Raw genomic sequence first — 12,918 nt, forward strand, 5'->3', positions numbered from 1 at the left:
TTCTCTTTTTTCATTTTCATCTTTCACTGTCTTATTAGTAACTATGATAGTTACAGTCATCTAGGTCTATCTGCATGGTCTGGTTGGATATAAAAATGGTGCAAATATTGAAAACGATTTACTGCTTTTCCATCTGAACAGTGTTCTTTACACCAGGCAAAATCTAATTTCCCTTCATGAATCTGTAAGTTAATATTTGGTTGATATTTGAAGAATAAACATATGAATTTACACATATTTACGTTTTTTAAGTGTAAAATTGGATCACCAGATTAAGCTGTGTCATTCTCACAGCATGAGTCAGGATATATTATACACAGTGAAATTTGGCTTCATCTAGTGGCCAGAGTAGAAAGTTCAGGTCTGAGGTGTTAACTTTGTCTCATCATATGGGGGGGCTGGGGGGAGCCTTAACACTTATGTATATCGGTCTGTTAGTAGTTACCTGATACAACTCTAGGACTTTACAACTTTATGGACTATAAAGTCTTAATGGCAGTTATTTTGAAGAGAATCTAACAGACACCACTGCCCAGTCATGATGAAGATGCTTATCCCCTTTTTTTTTTTTGCTGCATCAATTGCACGAAATAAATGGCATTTGTTACATGATACTGTGGGAGCATGACTTTTGAAAATGGAGGGAAAGAATGAATTATTCTTTGTATAAAATTGCAGGAGTACAGTGTATATAGCTTAGTCTGATTGATTATATATTTGACAGTTCTTCTTGCACTTCTTTCACTTTCATTTCTTCTGTCAGCACGCTGAAGTGGATCAACTATGTTTTCAGGACATAAAATTGTGTATGGATGATCATTTATGAATGAGTGAAAGACGCAGCCCTGAGAACAATGAGGCCAATGAGGCCTTTTGTGTGTCACAGAGAGACCTCTGAGTGAATGCAGACTTTCCGATTACAAAAATTCTTTAAAAAAAAAACCCAATATTTCTTTCTTTAGTTGGATTTTGCACGCAGTCAAAGAAAACTGGGTTTTCCTTTAACTTTATCTGTGTCCCCCGGTCACAGGGATATTTACCTGTGAAGCACAGCTGCGTCCCCACCTTAACCTTGTTTTAATGTCTTCCTCTTTGCAGGCTCTTTCGCCTGATCTCATTGTGCTCACTTCCTTCTGAAGAGCAAATACGCCTCGCAGCTTATTTCTTTATTCCGTTCACGTTGCCTGTTACATTTCATTCCATTTAACTTCCACAATGAACGTGAGACCTCGATATTTTCTGAATATTGTTTCTTTCGTGTCACTTCTGGGATGATGATACCACCGAATTTGATTCTGAGCTCTAAATAAATCTGCAGAAATGGGAATAAGCTGTTTTGCTTTGTTTTGTTTACTTAGATTTTTCAGTTTCCTCTCCCTCTGTGTACCAAACTCCTTTCCAGCATGCAGAAATCAGATGATGTTGAAGGTGAATAAGTGGCACATTTAAGACGGTTTCTCTTTCTGAATAAGTCACATAGTGCGCTCTTTGTTCAGGCGAACCTGCCCCCTTGTTGATTACGTAAGTTTGGCGCCTCCGAGCCACCGTTTCCTTTCCCTTTAAATTGACCAAAAATGTAATAACATAAACAGACTCCTCTGAGAGCGGGAAAGCGCCATCTGCTCTTCAGGCGGTGTGAAAATTACCCGCCCTGCTCTCTGATTGGCCCACGCCGCCCTCCCGCGCGTCCTCATTGGTCGATATTGATGTCAGCGTGGGAGTGCGCACGTCGAGCGTTCAAATCTAATTGGACAGAAACTTCTTGGCCAATCGACGCTATTGGTTTTCCGGGGTTCGCTTACGTCACCAGCGACAGCCACCCGCCTCATTGGTCGGCTGCACGGCCTGTCGACACGTGAGCCCGGATCCCGGCAGCTTATTGGTCCGCTCCTCGGGCGCGATTTGCAACGCGGGACGGAGCTCCTCCAGGCTCCGACAGGTCAGTCCAGACGACCCGCTGCGACCAGGAGGAGCCCCGCCATCATCTCCATGTCTGCCCGTGTCTGCTGAGGATACGGAGCTTTCTGTCTTCATTTCAACTTTTCCCAATTCCGCTTTTAGAAATGACGGACATATTCACTCCGGATTGAAAAGCCCGCACTATTCATTTTGTTGTTGTTGTTTTGTTTTTTTTTATACGCATAGATTTTTTTTCTCACTCCTCATCTGGTTTGTTTATTTTAAAAGAAAAAAAACAATCATTGAGATTAATTTTTTTTTTTAAAACTACTTTTTACCGATTCTTTTGCTCACTTTTTTTTTTTTTTTTCCTCTGACATCCACACGATGGCCGACAACAAGCACCCGCATGTGATTTTCTGCAACGACTCCCCCAAAAGGGTTTTGGTGTCTGTGATCAAGACCACCCCGATCAAGCCCAGGAAGGCGGAGGTCCTGACGCCGACCAGCCCCGGCTTCAGCGACTTCATGGTGTACCCGTGGAAATGGGGGGAGAACGCCCATAATGTGACCCTGAGCCCGGGCTCCGGGAGCGGGGCCTCATCCCCCACCGGGACCCACACGGCCAGAGAGGCGGACACGGCTCCGTCACCGGACCAGATCAAGGTAAGTTATGATAAGAATAATCCTCATGACTCCTCTTACAACGTGGCCTGACAGTAATAATGGTCCAAAGTTATTCCTCCTCTTTTTAAAGCTGCTGACAACACGAAAAAAAAAAAGCCAAACTCCTAACAACAACCGCCATAATTCGTCATTATTACTGTTAAAGTATGTATTTAGGGGCCATGATGACGATCCTGACGTCCGCGCTCCTTTAGACAGTGCTCACAGGACCCACGGACTGTTGTTACTGTTTGGACAACTCAAAGCGGTGAAATCGGGGTTTTTGTCTCAGCCTTAACATGGCCGAGATGAAGAGTCATTTAAAAAAAAACGCCCGCGCATTAGGGTGTGACATGTTGGATTTTAAACCCCCGTTACTTCCTGAATCTGGAGCAGCTGCTCATACATGACGCACTGGAGCGCGCCAAAAGTGCAACCGGATGTGAATGAGAGGCACGAGAGAAACGCGCTACAATGTGACACGTGAGCCCGTCAAAGGAAACGAAGACCGAGCTGATCCCAAAAAAAAAAAATAAAAAATTATATATATATATATATAAATAAATAAATACCGTTCCCACAATGCAGCAGCTCCCTTAAACTGAGTCATATTTTGTAAATGTAATAAGTGAGGAAATGTTTTGGACTGTGTTTTCCTGCATATTGCTGCTGGCCTGCGAAATAGTCTTAAAGCAGAAATTTCAAAAAACTAGTTTTGTTATTATAATAATAATAATAAAAATTGTTTTCATTCTTGCTGTCAGGACGGCATCCGCAGAGGCCGTCCACGGGCTGACACTGTCCGCGAGCTGATCAGCGAGGGGGAGACCTCATCCAGCCGTATCCGCTGTAACATCTGCAACCGAGTGTTTCCCAGAGAGAAGTCCCTCCAGGCCCATAAGAGGACACACACAGGTGAGAGAGGGAGCAAGGTGAACAGGTGCACAGAGGGAAGGATGTGTTGTGATTGTGTTTTTCTTTTCTCTACACTAATACGAGCATGAAAGGTCTTGTAAACGCCTGTCGACGCAAAAACAACAGCGGCATGCAGAATCGTGATCATACAGTCCACATTCAAAGTTCAGGCCTTCAGTGTTCGCATTAAATGGCGCTTTGTAATTACCACCAGACTTTACAGTGCTGTCACCTTAACATGACACTACGCTCATTTACCCTCCAGGTGAGCGGCCCTATCTCTGCGACTACCCAAACTGCGGGAAGGCGTTTGTTCAGAGTGGCCAACTGAAGACTCACCAGCGGCTGCACACTGGGGAAAAACCCTTTGTCTGCTCAGAGAAAGGTGTGTTTTAAGAAATGAGCGGGACCAAGTTTTTTTTTGGATGTTGTTGTTTGTTTTGTTAAACTTTTGTGACCTTTTGATTTCTGGGGTACTTTCCAATACTATGAAATGTGGCTTAGTTTTGGTTACTTGAGCATTTGCTTACTGAGTTATACTGCAAGAATTTGGAAAGTACCTGAAAAACACAGCAGAGAGTGCAACTGTGTGTTGTTATAATAATCAGTGTAGAAGAGGGAAACCAACAGGAGAATTATCTGACTCATAAAAAACTGCAATTTATTTACTGCTATTACTGATTCACTTCAAAAAAATGCCAACACTTTCTTATCAGGTTGATGCTGCAAACCAAAAAAGGTCCTCTACTGCTCCCTGCTTTTATTCAAGCTTGTTTCTTTCTGCACAGGGTGTGGCAATCGGTTCACCCATGCCAACCGTCACTGCCCTAAGCATCCTTTCTCCCGTCTGAAGAGGGAGGAACCAAAGGAGGGCCAAGGGAAGGCCCAGTCTGTGGATAACAAGGCTGTGGCAGAGTGGCTGGCAAAGTAAGTCAATACACAAGGCTGCACACGCTGTTGCTGTTTAATGTGTGGGCTAAGTCTTAATCTAATAAAGCATGCAGAGGAGAGGCTTGAAATATGGACCATTTTGTGTCATTTCCTGCCGAGTCAATATGGTGTCCGTTTTTACAGGTACTGGCGAACTCGCGAGCAGCGCGCTCCCACAACCACCAAGGTGAAGCCACAGGGCAAGGCAAGTGCAGAGGACCAGGAGCAACAAGACCCCATGGAGTTCCTCCAGTCTGATGATGAGGAAGACAATGCAGAGGAGGAGAAGGGAAGCCAGGGAGGAGCCGCCAAGCGCCGCCTCCAAGAGCAGCGAGAGCGTCTGCACGGTGCTTTGGCGCTCATCGAGCTGGCCAACAACCTGTCTGCCTGAACACCAACCCACTTCCTGATCCCAGACTCCCGTTCCCCGCCCCCTCCATTCCCAACCAGCCTTCCTGAAAAATACGCTGTAGCTAAATATAATTCAGAAGCACAGATCGAGATCGAAGACTAGTTAGTTTGTTCAATCAAGTTGTGAAACCCGACTTTGAGAAAGAGTTGCCCCAAGATCAGTGTTATGCACGACAACATCTAATCCCCCGACAGCACCAGGAAGGCACAAGCTAAAGCACCTTATTCAGCTTCCATTTATTCTTTTAGGCTGCTATAATTGTAGATTTGACTATATGAAGAATGTCTTTCTTTCTTCTGCCCTCTACAGGCAAAGAAAGTACCTGTTCAATTTTGAATTTGTTTTGTTTGCACTTTGATGGTAACGAGTTTTGTTTTGTTTTTTTTTTTTTTTAAGTGTATTGTGAGTGGGAAAGAGTGAGTGTGACTAATGTATATATGGATTAAGCTCAGATGGACAGAACGAAACAGGGTGTGGTCAAACATGGGAAATGTTAAGTTGAATTCTGACCGTCAGATGAACTCTCGCCATGCTCCTGGGTTTCATCTCCAGCCTTGTAAGCAAAAATTTCTCTGCCACTGGTGACAGGAGTGGTGGAGGAAATGGACTGAGAAAGGTTTGGATAGTTTTAGGCCTCACCAGTACCGGTCTCTAAAATAGAGTGGTGAGCAAAGGTGCACAGAAGGGAGACAGAAACAAAGATAAGTCAGGAGAGCTTCCCCCAAAAAGAAAAATCTGCCCTGACATTTCACATGGTGATTTTTTTTTATTTTTTTATTTTAATTCCCCCCCCATATACCAGAGAGGTGGTCATTGCAAGCCTAATCCAGAGGTCTGGTGAGGCACAAGCTTTTCCAAAAATCCAAAATCTTACAGCTTTGCCATTTGTCTCTATTTATCCATAACCACATCTGCCTGACAATACCGAACCTGCTATCCAAGTATTACACAGCTGGTAAAAATCCTTTTACTTTAAGTCTCAATCTTAACATGTGAGTTAAGCCTGCAGGCCCAAACACAGAAAATGTTTTGCAATGAATGTCAGTCTCCTTTTATATTAAAAGGCGATCAGCCAGTTAAGAAACGTGCATAACATAATTTCGGTGTGTCATCTCATTTCAAAGTTTAAATTATGAGGTATTTATTTCACCATATATATATATATATATAAATATTTTTTTTGTCTGGCTAACATTGTGTCCATGTGTTGGAAAGCACTAGAATCATTTAAAGGGCAAGGGGAAATATAATTTAAAGGTGGTCTAAAATGTAAACATCCCCATTGATTTTGATAAAGCACTTACAGCCGCTGATAAGTTTTGGATTAAGCTTGCAATGCACTGATGATAAGATCTGTTCTGTGTGTCAAAGAAAATGGCACCTCCTTTTTATAAACTGATTTGTGTAGTGCTGGGTTTCTTTATTTTTGTTTCTTTGTTTTTCCTTTGACACTCAACACTACAGCCGTCAACACTGTATGAAACCTCTCATAACTTCCCTGCTTCTGGTTGTTTTAGGGGAAAACTGCACCGACAACCTGTCACTCTGTCACTAGAGCTGTGATGATCGACTCTCCGATTTACAAATTACCCGTGTAGAGTTACGGAGAAACTGGAAGGGAAAATTTTTAACTGTTGATAATCAAAACGCCAAATGATTTATTGTACCCAGTTATAGTATATTTTGAAGCTTTTTTTTTTTTTTTTTTAAGCCTTAGTCTATTTTGTGGTCTAAGAAAGATTATGGCATTTAATATATACACACATTGTGTTTGTTAGAATATTCAGTGTGCACAATCTTACAAAAGCTTTCAAGTTGAACATTAGTTACAGGTTTCCCCCTCTGCTAACATCCTCTGCAACAGTTTCTTTGTGACACGCATAGAGTGATTCTGCTCGCTTGGTAGGTATTTTATTACACATTTGAAAAGGTAATGTTTCTCTGACAGACTGTCCACACTGTTGTATAATTGTTTGTCTTCAATAAACCTTCACTGAATCCGACCCAGAATACATGTACCTGTGGCAATTTATTTATTTTGCCATTATTCAGTCGTGGCATTAAATAGATAATGTGTCCAATGGAGCGAGTTTAAAATAAATAAAAGTGTTGCAGCAACATTAAGCTCCAATATGAAGCAGAACAATGCCACCAAGTTGTGTGTGTTAGATATTGTCCACCTAGCTGGGGCAGACTCTCTCTGTTGACTCTTCTGTGATGCGGATCTTCAACTCTCGTGTTCTTTCTGAGTTATCCCCAAGTGCTTTGCTCTTAAAGGTGAAATAAGAGTACACTAATCCTCCTGACATACTGCGAAGCAAAAGACAAAAGCGATGGTACGTGAGACGTTCTGCTGTAATTGCAGAAACAACAGGTGTATTTGACTTTGAGTCACCGTTCATACATTAACTAAACTTATCTGCCTCAAAAACTCTGTACACAGTCACTTCTGCTCCGGGTTGGACTTTGACGTTCCTTGTTCCATAAGAGCAGCATTATGAAACTACTTGACCTCCCTACGCCAATATATTGAGGTTAAATCAAACTCTCTGAACATTTAACATTAAATAAATATAAAGGAACAGACAAACCAAATATCTTACCAAATGCTGAGGCCGATGAAGTTAGTCCAAGAAAACAGGTAGTCTCCCCCCACAAATATGCCAATATATGCAACTGCCACGTTCTGAAGGAGATTTTAACAGTTACGATGATGTACAAATAAGAAAAGGACATTTTTACAACAAATAGTTATCTCAAAGGAGATTTTTTTATTCCCCTTACTGATGATCACTCTGGTCTACAGACAGTATTCATGTCAGCGCTCTCTTACCTTTATTGCCCCCACCACCGCTGTAGTGAGTGCAGAGTTATAATAACTGCACAGGACTATAGAATACATCAACACAAATCTGAAAAAGGAGAAACACAGCTGAGTATTTGGAAAAACTGGACTGGCTGAGGCTGAAATGTAAGAGTTACTGTGTTTTTGGTGTTGGCACAATGAATATGAGCAAAGAGAATGATGTTTATATTGACATACCCCATAACGCAGGACATGAGGAAACAAACAATAAATGTGGCTTGAACCCAGTCCTCAAATGTCACTGCCTGTGGATCAAATAAAAAGGCAGCCACTCAGGAAAAATAAATGAGACGGCCAGAATTAGTTGTCCAACATTTCACCTGGTAAAGTAAAGGTCAATAATAATGAGAATAATAATAGATTGGTTGCTGTGTGTACCTTGTGTAAATCTCCAGTAAAGGCACTTGCCAGGAGAGTGGGGATAACAATGATCATTGAATTATAAAATAAGACACCATATTTCCCGAGGCCCTAAAGTAAAGTGAGAAAATATCAGTACAGCAAACTTCAAAACATTTTAATGTTAACACTTCAAAGTACTAATAATTATTCCCTTTTTACTCAATAAGTCAACAACTTTCAATATTCAAATAAAACAAGTACAAAACAAAGTGTGGCATTGTAGCCGGTTCTTTTTCTGTTATGGTTTTGTAAATACAGTAAACTCAGAGCTATCGCTTTATAATAACATCAAATACTGATGAGGAAAACGCATTTCAGCGCCTGTTTGTTTTGCAGGTCAGCCTTGCAGTAATAACGTGAACTGCATTTCCTGATGTTCCTTCCCAATAGCACGTAAAGCAGATAAACAAACCCAGACAGACATTTAACTGTTCTGAACCTCCCAGTCACCTACAGTGTAAATCATCCTCACATACAGGGAAGCTTACCTCAGTCCCAAGTTTCTTCTTCATGTACACACTGTTGGTAGCAGTGAAGGCGTCATTGAGCAGGATGAAAGTGTAGGCTTCTACATCGAAGGCCAGGTCAGAACTAGAGGAGAGGAGGGGGGGGGGTACAACGGGGAGGAACGGTCGAGTGCTTTAGTTCTTACGACAATATTTAAACCCATCCCAACAACAAAAGGAAAAGAAATAAAAACATACCTAGCAGCAACCATGGCGCCAAAAACAATGGCCACAACACTGTACACGAGCCTTTTTGGAAACGTTTTCCTGCAAAAGAAAGGAGGAGGCTGATGCATGAGGCCGATAAGGAGACAATGTAAAATACACATGGACTCCAAGATGCCTCTTTTTGTGAGTGACTTGTCAACAGTAAATGTTAAAGGTCTGGCCCTCAGTGCCTTGACCCTTTAGGTCTAATACAATCATTTGTCCAACACAAATCTGAGAACACGTTTCTACAGCAGTATAAAAGTCTTACCTCAGTACGTACACCTCCAGGATCATTGTCATCAAAATGGTGAATTTCCTTAATACTGTAAACATGGGCAAACTGTAAAAAAAAAAACAAAAAACGGATGAGCACAACGGGAAACTCAAGGAGCCAAATCTGATCTGCTACGTTGAAAAAGAGCCAATCTGGTTGAACCTGAGCTTTTTGGTGCTGGCCAGTCCAGTTACGTGGTTCCCAACGTACAGCAAAGGAAGAGGGAAGATCTGACAAGAGGAAAAAAGTGCGTAAGACAGAAGCTCACTGGGGAATGAAGCGAGGACGGATGATGAGAAATGCTTACTTTAAAGGGGATGCTTTTGTCAAAATCTTGAAACTGGACTGTTTTGCTCTTTTTGGCGACATAAAGCACAACAACAGTGGTGATCATCTGAAAGTGAGCATGAAATGAGTGAAGCACATAGAGACAGAGGAGGAGAAGTGGGGGGGGGGGGGGACATCCTCACCTGTCCATCTTACCTGACCAATTCCCAAACACAAGTAGGAAGGAAATCTGCAAAGCATGAGAGGAGCAGGTTAGGAGCTCCGGGTGGAGGTGGGGGAGGTGGGGGAGGTCAGCTGCATCACCTACCTGAAGCTCGTCAGCACAGTCTTATTCACCACCGTGATCAGAAACGAGCTGCCCGCGTAAAACACCGCGGAGCAGAACTTGTGCAGGCCGGAGTGGTCGGCGGTGTCCGGGCGGGCTTCGGCAGACATGGTCGGCCTCAGAAAACTCCGATTCCTGTTTCTGCTTCAGTTTCCTGTCAAACTTGTGAACGCCCACACAGGAAGAGTGGACAGGAGGGCGGGCTTTGGTTACACAATTCAAAAAGAGGCTCCACATCAAGCTGCAATAAGACGATATGAAGGACTTTAACTCACACTGACTCATGCATGGCTGGTTATTTATTAAATCAGCATCAGAAAGCAGAAGGAGCAGACATTTATTTTCATAGAAACCTGTAAGAAGTGATGGACTCTGCATTGAGTGCAAATTAGTTATAGATTCATCATTTCAGTCAGCGACATGTCTGGATGCAAATAAATAAATAAATTGTGTTGCAGAAACATTCCAGCTGCTGTTTCCCATCATGTGGGCTGTTCCATACAAAGGAGGCCTACATCTCATGATCTGCAGCTTCTTCAGCATTAAAATAAATAAATAAATAAATTTAAAAAAAGTAAATGAGTGCTTTGGCACTTTAAAAACATTATCTATCACTTTGGCTTGCCTTCTAATAAAAAAATAAATATCAACAAACACATTGTCACAGACATGGTTTTACACCTTTGTTAGACTTGACCAGACTTGTCATTCATTTAACTGTATTTGTAAAGCACATTTTTTGCTCCCTTTCTGTTCCAGCAGGTTTTGAATTGCTCTGCCAAGTTAAACAGTATTAACAAAGAGCAGGCCAGGGTTGAGTTCAGCTGTCTGCACCATGCTACACCCATAAATCTTCCGTTGGAAGACAAATTGTTTTAATTGAATGTAGTTTTCCACAGCGAGCAGCTTCAATGTGCCGTTGCTCAACATATCTGCTCACAAAAAAACAACAAAAGGTGAAACTAAGATGTTACATTGGCTACTGTTTATGATGTGAGAACGATAATACTCAGTGAGGCATTCACAGGAGTCAAGTGCTGTTAACAAAATATCCAGAACGCGTTCCCCTCCTGGGTGAGTGTCCTCGATCAAAGTGTTTGAGGTTTGAGGAAGTGCTGCTTTGATTTGGTGTCTGGATGTGATTTTTACTGATTGAGTCAACTTTAGGAAACTTTACCAAACACAGCAGTTTTTTTCACTAGAGGGTGCTATTGAACGGTGACGTCCTCAGTGTGACAGGAAACCTGCTGCTGAAGGTGTACCTGCCACCGTTTGGCTGTTTGTGTAGAAATAACCTGCCAACTGTTTCCGTCAGTTTTTATAGCTGACGGGTCAGTGAGCAGAGAGAATTACGTCAACAGATGATTATTCTGTCATCAGAGGGGAGAAAGGCTCACAGCTCTGAGATGTTTTCTTTGGACCCATCTGACACGACACCATCTTGTTTCTTCACCTTTGCTGACACAGTGGCTGATTTTATGGAGCCTAACTGACTTTTTAGATGCTGAATTTGGTTTTAAGTCTCTGAAAATGAATATGAAAGTGATATTTTTGTGGTATAAAACAAGCGCTCAGTGACAAACAACTGGAGGAGCTTCCTTTGACTGGTTTATTATCACATGATAAGACTGGATGCCCGAGCACCAGATAACATTTATTATTTTAACTTGATGAACTATTCTTTATTATTTGTCCAATTTCTAAAGACATAACATGGTGAAAGTGACAATTTCAAAGGCAGAGACTGTATACACTTTTATTCATTTTCAAAAGAAGTAAACAATATAATCTTTACATTTGTAAAAAGGTCGGCAGGTTTGTAGCCTTAGTTGACACCAGAGTGCTGAAAAGTTGTCCTTTACATTTCTTTTTAAATGTACATGATTAAAAAAAAGGTAAAGAAATATATACATTTTAACCTCGTTTTGTATTCATTTGGGAAAGAAACAAAAAGTAGCCTGGAGAAGTTTTCCAACAGGTTTTATAGCCCTTTCTGTAGCAGCTTGTCTTTGAGGATTAGTCATGACTGAGAAGGGAGCAGGTTCAATCTTATCATCATCATATTCATATTCATCACCATCAAAAGAGGACAAGATGGAACAAGTCCAAGTCGATTTTACTTTCACTTCTATAAAAAAGGCTGATATATTTAACATTAAGCTGCTGTATATTCAAGATCCCCCATCAGATTCTGTAGACTCTTTCAAAGATTTTCAGTTCAGTGAAGAAACATATGAACCGATGACGACAGTCCCCAGATCAGTTTACATGATGACAATAATTCTCATTATGACTTACAGAGTAGATTAGATTTGAACACAGTCGTTGGAATGACTGATAAGAGACGAGCCATGCTAAAATTCTCTGTCTGACACAATATCTGCCATCAGCAGCTTTTTAGAAATCAAAGCCCTCAGGCTGATGTATACAGGGTGTCCTGTAACTTTTTCCAGGAAGGTCTCCTCTTCACCTTGTTGGAAACACACAGTGGCTTCCTTCTGTCCCTGACGTAAAGTCTGTGGACCCACAAAGACAGAAAATTACATTTCAGTTACAGATAACGGCAAACATGTAAATAGGGATGCACCCATACCATTTTGTTTTTCCACAGCCAGGATGAATATTTAAATCTGCGTACTTTCTGAGTACCAACACTGATATTTTCACCACACACACAATATCTGATGACACCCTGTTGTTTGTGCTTTAGAGACAACACTTCCTGCAAGTTGATGATCAGTGCAGATTACATTTCAGTGATTATGGTCTTGAAAAAGAAAAGAGATAGTTCTTTTGATTTCTTGGGTCATTGTTGTAGCCCTCAAAAGAGGACAGTTAACTATCCAGCTAAAAATTCAAAATATCAGTGAATAGATCTAAAAGTTGATTTCTTTGTCTTTTTATATTTTACAGACTACGTAGGTAATGTATGAATACGATTTGGATGAATTTATCAGAATTAAAACAGTGATAATCCAGAAGTGACTCTGAATTTGGCTACTTACATCAGTGCAGAGATGTCACACGCACCACTGCTCAGCTGTTCATAGTATCTTTCCACTTTCAGCAGCGTACCTCTGCTGATGTGTCTCTGTGGTTTGACACAGCATTTTGGGATTCCAGCTACAATGTGAGAAAAAGAGAAGAATATAAAAGAGTGAGAGATGACGAGCGTCATTTGAACATTAACATGCTGCAATGAAAAAGCTGTTGCCATTATAAAAC

At 41.4% G+C, this 12,918-nt stretch overlaps 2 protein-coding genes across 3 annotated transcripts; one reads left to right on the forward strand and one right to left on the reverse strand.

Annotated features, from left to right (window-relative positions):
- The first annotated feature begins 2,240 nt into the window (after positions 1-2,240).
- znf367 (zinc finger protein 367) lies at positions 2,241-6,820 on the forward strand. Its single transcript, XM_029510776.1, has 5 exons — positions 2,241-2,565; positions 3,330-3,480; positions 3,746-3,865; positions 4,269-4,407; positions 4,555-6,820. Exons 1-5 carry the CDS (start codon positions 2,287-2,289, stop codon positions 4,799-4,801), a joined length of 936 nt encoding a protein of 311 aa, XP_029366636.1. The 5' UTR covers positions 2,241-2,286; the 3' UTR covers positions 4,802-6,820.
- Positions 6,466-9,843, reverse strand: slc35d2 (solute carrier family 35 member D2). 2 transcript variants are annotated; one of them, XM_029510774.1, is made up of 12 exons: positions 9,676-9,843; positions 9,564-9,597; positions 9,388-9,474; positions 9,243-9,310; positions 9,075-9,146; positions 8,795-8,863; positions 8,579-8,681; positions 8,067-8,159; positions 7,866-7,933; positions 7,656-7,734; positions 7,426-7,508; positions 6,466-7,132 (listed from the first exon to the last, which is right to left on the reverse strand). In XM_029510774.1, the coding sequence occupies exons 1-12, from the start codon at positions 9,801-9,803 to the stop codon at positions 7,003-7,005; spliced, it is 1,014 nt and encodes a 337-aa protein (XP_029366634.1). In that variant the 5' UTR covers positions 9,804-9,843; the 3' UTR covers positions 6,466-7,002. The 2 variants fall into 2 exon arrangements, with proteins under 2 accessions (XP_029366634.1, XP_029366635.1); XM_029510775.1 differs by having other exon boundaries at positions 9,551-9,597; positions 9,676-9,790.
- Between the last annotated feature and the right edge of the window lie 3,075 nt (positions 9,844-12,918).

The sequence above is a fragment of the Echeneis naucrates genome, chromosome 9 (genome assembly GCF_900963305.1).
Source record: "Echeneis naucrates chromosome 9, fEcheNa1.1, whole genome shotgun sequence".
Lineage (NCBI taxonomy): Eukaryota > Metazoa > Chordata > Actinopteri > Carangiformes > Echeneidae > Echeneis > Echeneis naucrates.

Bases quoted from the DNA above. Each gene is read 5' to 3' on its own strand.
- znf367 (XM_029510776.1), top strand. From the start codon at position 2,287: ATGGCCGACAACAAGCACCCGCATGTGATTTTCTGCAACGACTCCCCC. The intron at 2,566-3,329 runs GTAAGTTATGAT...TCTTGCTGTCAG, and splicing joins CGTCACCGGACCAGATCAAG to GACGGCATCCGCAGAGGCCG. The intron at 3,866-4,268 runs GTGTGTTTTAAG...CTTTCTGCACAG, and splicing joins CTTTGTCTGCTCAGAGAAAG to GGTGTGGCAATCGGTTCACC.
- slc35d2 (XM_029510774.1), bottom strand. From the start codon at position 9,803: ATGTCTGCCGAAGCCCGCCCGGACACCGCCGACCACTCCGGCCTGCAC. The intron at 8,160-8,578 runs GTAAGCTTCCCT...ACTTTACTTTAG, and splicing joins AGAAGAAACTTGGGACTGAG to GGCCTCGGGAAATATGGTGT. The intron at 7,509-7,655 runs GTAAGAGAGCGC...AATCTCCTTCAG, and splicing joins CGGTGGTGGGGGCAATAAAG to AACGTGGCAGTTGCATATAT.